Below are 5,780 nucleotides of genomic sequence, written 5' to 3' on the forward strand. Positions count from 1 at the left end.
CCACCTCAGCAACGGCATGAATCTATTCTGATTCCATTTTCGTGGTTGAATTGAACCATCACATATTCTCGGAATCACCTCTCTAGACTCGCGGATAGTAAGAGATTAGGACCATGCACGGGGTATGGGTAGAGAAAATATTCAGAGATTTAAGCTGCTGTTAAAGCAGCTCAATAACACAAAACCACCCTGATAAACAGAACAACAAAGATAAGACTACATAAAGTGAATGGTTTCCATGTTATAATACCAATAGACCACATATAATATATACATACAGTACAAAAGAAATCTTTCATGTTCCAAGTATCAATAAGAAAGAACTAGCTAGCTCTGTAAATTATGTAAATTAGGCTCCAGACAGACCCATTCATGGTGGGGACTCTCTCCTCTCCTTGATGATATATGGGTGGTTCGCACTTTTCTCTAATTGCTCAAACACCAGCTGATATGTTATGGTCACAGTGCAAGTCTGCAACAACATCTGCAACAAATTTCTGCTCTCTCTACAGGTACAACCTCCCAGTCTCCATTCATATTCAGAAGGAATGACACTAACAGAAATCACAAACGAGCACATTCTTTTCAGCATCTGAAGCGGATGACGATACACGATATGTCGTCTTTACTTTTCCTCGCCAACGCTTCGGTGGTCAACCGCTTTGCTGCTGCTTGAGGATCTTTTATAGATTTCACCAAATCTACTGCTTCCTGGTTCTTCATGACCTGGAAAAGAGGGCAAAAAAGTTTTCTACTTCAACTTGGGAAAAAGAAATTGTGTTTGTCTTGTTCTTGCCACGAGATGATATAGTTCAGTTTCCCACATGCAAAGCTAACATTTATTTAATGAGATTCAATCAATTGGCACTCTTAGATAATCAAGAGTGATGTATAAGAATCACTCAGGTATACATTTCTATAATTAAATTTCTAACAGAAGCACTTTCAAAAATAAATAAAAGAGAAGGTTCAATGACTGCTGAAGTGGCTGGACTGAATGACTTTGTAGATCTGTCTTTATATAGATGTTGTGAAATCCATAATGGTTGAAGCAGAAGTGGGGTGGGGTTGATTACTACACCCTCACATATTTCATTATTTAATTAGTCCATCCACTAAAAGACAAATAAACAAGTCATTCAATTCAGCCACTTCACCATTATTAAACAGCCAGATGGGATGGAGCAACTGAATGAAGCTCACTAAAAACAACTTAGCATATAAAGCTTGCCTAATGGTAATTGCAGACTGGTAAGCTTTATTCACCCTCCTGGTCCTTCGTTGTGCCTAATTGTTTGTCAGATGGAAGCAAAACCAATTAAAATATACATTCAGAAGGGTACCCTTACAATACACATGCACTGATGGGGATTAAGTCCTTAGGTTGTCCTTTTTCCTATCTCTAGGGGGAAATTAGAACTCAGGAAAAACATTAAAAATGACAGTAATAAATATAGAAAAAAATAAAAAGCACTAAAAAATTATGATTTTGTTGTGAATGAGATAAACACTAACCTTCCATAAGCCATCACTTGCCAAAATAACAAATCCCATAGTTTCATCAATGCCTACATGCCTTACATCAGGTTCTGAACTTAAATGAGCCTTGAGGCTTTGATCACCAAATGCACGTGCAACAGCAAGTTGGCCATTAACTCTAGGCACATCTCCTGAAAGAAAAGTTGACAAATATAAGCATGTTTAGCTTCTCATATCCTATGGGATTTGACACTGTAATCCCTACAGGAACAAATATTGAAGAAGAAAAAGGCATCCGAAGACAGTTGAATAGGCAAATGAAAATGTACCAGGAAGAGTTGTCACAAAACCACCCTGCTTCTCAATCCTTCTCCTTTCACTATCTGGTTCATGGTCAACTGTAAGTTGATTTGCAGAGCCCCTTTCGCACAAGACGGCTCTGGAGTCACCAATATTTGCTACCCATAAGTCCTTACCATCAATAACAATTGCTGTAACTGCTGTTGAACCACCAGGCCCTAATCTCGAAGAATTTTCAAGAATATATTTATCAGTAGAACGGTAGGCATTCCTTATCGCCTTCTCAGGGTCTTTCCAGAAGTTTGGCTGTATTACATTAGATATAAAAGTAGAGTAAATATAATTAGTTTAAAGCAGCGTTTTATAGGACAGTGGGAGAATAAATATTGGAAACAAAAATAAATAAAAAAGATCAATTCAGTATCTTAATTTCTAGTTAGACTCAATTTTCTTAATTCCTATCTATATGAAATATTATCATTCAATTTTGAGGATATTTGTCCTGGGAATGTTTAGATTTCTACAAGACTCTAGCCCACAGAGACTTCCCTATGCTACTAGAGAAATCCAACAGTGGACATATTCACTGGATGTTGAGCTTTCTAAGCTGGCATACAAAGTGAACAAATTGGGTGATGCTTTGTCCAGGAGATCGTCAGAAGAATGAGTATGGAACAAAGAGATTGTATTCCTTTGGTTTTTCTTTTCTTTGTTTCCCTTGTTCTTGATTGCTAGGGTCCTTAACTGGACTATTTCTTCTCTCAGCATCCCAACTCTTTTCCTCAAATATATCTTCTCTTACAAAGGAAATAAAAGCTTAAGAAACAAATTGCATCATTGGCATACCATATAGAAAGTTAAAACACCATGTGGCAAAGTGGCGGTTCAAAATCTCGGGCCGCAAATATTTACAAATCACAAGTTGAAAATAGTATATGAAGTGAAAATGTGGAGCCTGTCCATTTCTATCTGAAATAAGTTTTATTTCTTGCTTAGGTGTAACTAAAGGAACAGAATGAACTAACATAAGACAATGTATCTAGGAGTTTCCAATCTTTCATCTTTTCATTCCAATTCTTATTTCCACATTTAATAACTGAGGAAGATGAATGGAGCCAAAATGTGAACATGAAAACAAAAAATAGACGGCGACCAAGATACGAAGAAGTTGCAACAAATTAGCAAAAGGGTATAATATTTTTGTATGGGGATAGAGTTACCTCCTCAAGTATGTTATTGAAAAGATTGTTCTTCAGATAATTTGGAACGCGATCACCAAGGTGCCCATCAAAGATGGCAAATAATCCGAGCTCGTGGTTCTTTTTGCTCCTGTACTCTGCAACATGGTAATCTTCCATGTCATGACCGGATTTTCCTTCCACCAGGTGGAATCCATGTGAGACTCTGTTACTTGATGATTTACTTCGCCCCTTCCCAGTGTCTGGAGCCGATGAATTCAGAGAAAAAGCACTCTATATTGAAACCCAACAAAAACATGAAAACAAAGTAGAAACATCAGGAAAGTTGCAAATCACCTTGATCGGATTTCATGAAGCCAAAATAGAGCTGAAACAAACCTAAGCAACCTATTTCTTTTCGATAAAAGTTTACAATTCAAAAATACATGAGGAATTTCAGCAATCGAGAATTCAGATTTCCAACAAGACACTCAACATGCAACAGAAAGTATAAAACCGCAGGTAGATTATCAGCACCAGTTCAATAAGCACACCAATAACACATGCTAAAATAAGCCCAAACCTTGATATTATGACACCAAATCATCTCAAATATTATGCTTATGTTTTAGAAAACTTCCATATCTTCTGCTGGTCATCTTACTAACGAGATTCAAGGAAAGAAACACATGACAGAACAAAACAATGATCCGAAAGAAACACATGAACAACTGAAAACACCAGAGCCAACCCAGGAGAATAAAACCCATAATTTGGATTGGATTATAATATAATAAATAGAACAGATACTCAAGGCATACCCCAAAACAAATAATAAGACTCAAAGGAAAGTAGGAAACCATCTTCTCTATATGGGCAACAAAACTATAAAAACAAAAACAGAAACCCACTGAAAATCTTACCAAGAATTAGACTGTTTTTCAGGGTATGTCACCTAGAATCAGATTGAAAAAGCAGACGTGGGAGTAATCAAAGAAAGGGTTACCTTCATCATGTTAAGAAACTCGTTTTTCTTCCGGCCGTTGGTCGAAGTGGCTGCAACTGATTGCTTCTCCATGTCCCAAACATAAGCCTCCTCTTCCTCTGTTTTACTTTCTTTCTTCCTTGTTTCAGTATAATTATTTATGCATCAATTAACATAGAAATACAAGGAAAGAAGGAAGAAAGAAGCCAAGAGATGTGAAGTAGATTGTTTCATCGTCGCTGTAACAGGAATTTCCTATAAAAAAATCAATATTTTCAACAATATTTAAGAATTAAATAACCATTCATCAAATCAAGAACTACTGATTATTAAGTGTATCGTATCGTCTCATCTGCCTGAAAACGTACTAAGAGCTTAGCTTGAGCGTTGGATGGGAAGGATGGACGCCTCAGGATGGAAGCTTGAAGTCAAGAGTCACATAGAGAGAGGAGAAAGCGCGGAGGAATTGGGTGGTGAGAAAATGGGAAGATGGGTGCATTTTCTTGCTTGGTTTGAATGGATGAAAGGTTTCTTCTGGTCAGAGCGTTGGGCTATTTCCGTGTGGTCCCTACCTCCTTCAAAGTTTCAAGCCAACCTTTCCTATCATCATCTTCTTCTGTATTCACTTGTAGCGTCTTCCTCGAAGTTTCCAACATGTAATGCTTCATTGACTTTTTTTTTGGAAAATTCTATTTTAGTATCTGAACTTTGAGATAATCTCATGTTAGTGCCCAAATTTTTAAATGTATCATTTTAGTATCTAAACTTTTAAAAAGTATTAAATTAATCCCTACTATTAACCAATTGTCAGTTATCTATTCAATAGTTTTGCTTTCGATTATTGTTTCCTTATCATAATTTATATTTTTTTCTCTTATTTTGAATAGCATCTTCTTTTGAAGAATTGTTTTGACATTTTCAATTGATAACGATGGTTAACAGTAGAGATCCGCTTGTCGCTTTTTGAAAGTTTAAAAACTACAATGACACATTTAAAAATTCAGATACTTACTTGAAATTATCCAAAATTTAAGATATTAAAGTGAAATTTTCCTTTTTTTATTGATTTTATTGAATTATGTTAATGCCACGCATGGCTGCCGTGGATGCTGCAGCCAAAACGACACGTTAAATTCTCTCTCTTTCTTGTGTGCCACTGCCAACCAGCTGACAATCCCGCGGCAGTTGCAGCCTGCAGGCCTGCAGCTGAACACCGCAATCGGGCGCGGGGTGTATGGGCCTGGGCCACTGGGCCAGCCCATCCATCGTGGATCATCTTGTTCCTGTCCCTTTCCCAGGAGCCTGGTGGGCCGGGTAGCTTGATGGATATTGAAGCCCAGAAGTACAGCTACTATATGGGCTGGGTCGACACCTAGTTTTGAGCTTTTTTTTTATGGGAGAATGACCAAATCAGCCCAGATCAGAATTTTATAGCCCTATAGTACAGGGGGAATTTTATAGCCCAGATCAGAATTTTATCTGACCATGAACTGATGTAAATTCACGGGCAGCATGTAGTTTATAAGGGGGAGAGGATTAGTAGTAGGGGGCTGGAATTCAGAATTGTGCATCGGGTGTATCCGTACTTTTCCGTTTTTTTATTATACGGGTTGATTATATGGTTCAAAATGTTTCTAGAGAATGACCCGTACGAAGTGTGGGTCAGTATTTTGGTTTTTTTATTTATATATTTTGATAGATTTTGTTTGACATCCATTTTTTATTTTATATTTTTATATATAAGTTTGTTATATAATTTAAGAGATTAAAACAAGTTTTATTTTTAACAATAATCCACTTTATGGATTATGATTATTTGAAGTGAGTTTTTTTGTTGT

At 36.8% G+C, this 5,780-nt stretch overlaps 1 protein-coding gene across 2 annotated transcripts; it reads right to left on the bottom strand.

The window, feature by feature from the left end:
• Window positions 1-221: 221 nt before the first annotated feature.
• On the bottom strand, window positions 222-4,544 carry LOC104593822 (putative protein phosphatase 2C 44). 2 transcript variants are annotated; one of them, XM_010253842.3, is made up of 6 exons: window positions 4,311-4,544; window positions 3,964-4,181; window positions 3,000-3,251; window positions 1,809-2,085; window positions 1,516-1,670; window positions 222-726 (listed from the first exon to the last, which is right to left on the bottom strand). In XM_010253842.3, the coding sequence occupies exons 2-6, from the start codon at window positions 4,033-4,035 to the stop codon at window positions 586-588; spliced, it is 897 nt and encodes a 298-aa protein (XP_010252144.1). In that variant the 5' UTR covers window positions 4,036-4,181; window positions 4,311-4,544; the 3' UTR covers window positions 222-585. The 2 variants fall into 2 exon arrangements, with proteins under 2 accessions (XP_010252144.1, XP_010252143.1); XM_010253841.3 differs by having other exon boundaries at window positions 3,964-4,197; window positions 4,311-4,512.
• Window positions 4,545-5,780: the final 1,236 nt, after the last annotated feature.

The sequence above is a fragment of the Nelumbo nucifera genome, chromosome 5, assembly GCF_055504915.1.
Source record: "Nelumbo nucifera cultivar China Antique chromosome 5, China Antique-T2T, whole genome shotgun sequence".
NCBI lineage: Eukaryota > Viridiplantae > Streptophyta > Magnoliopsida > Proteales > Nelumbonaceae > Nelumbo > Nelumbo nucifera.

What these genes read in the sequence shown, in the direction of transcription:
- LOC104593822 (XM_010253842.3), bottom strand. Translation starts at nt 4,035, where the DNA reads ATGGAGAAGCAATCAGTTGCAGCCACTTCGACCAACGGCCGGAAGAAA. An exon ending in AGTTTCTTAACATGATGAAG is followed by an intron (nt 3,252 to 3,963) that starts GTAACCCTTTCT and finishes GTTTCAATATAG; the next exon opens with AGTGCTTTTTCTCTGAATTC. An exon ending in TCAATAACATACTTGAGGAG is followed by an intron (nt 2,086 to 2,999) that starts GTAACTCTATCC and finishes AATGTAATACAG; the next exon opens with CCAAACTTCTGGAAAGACCC.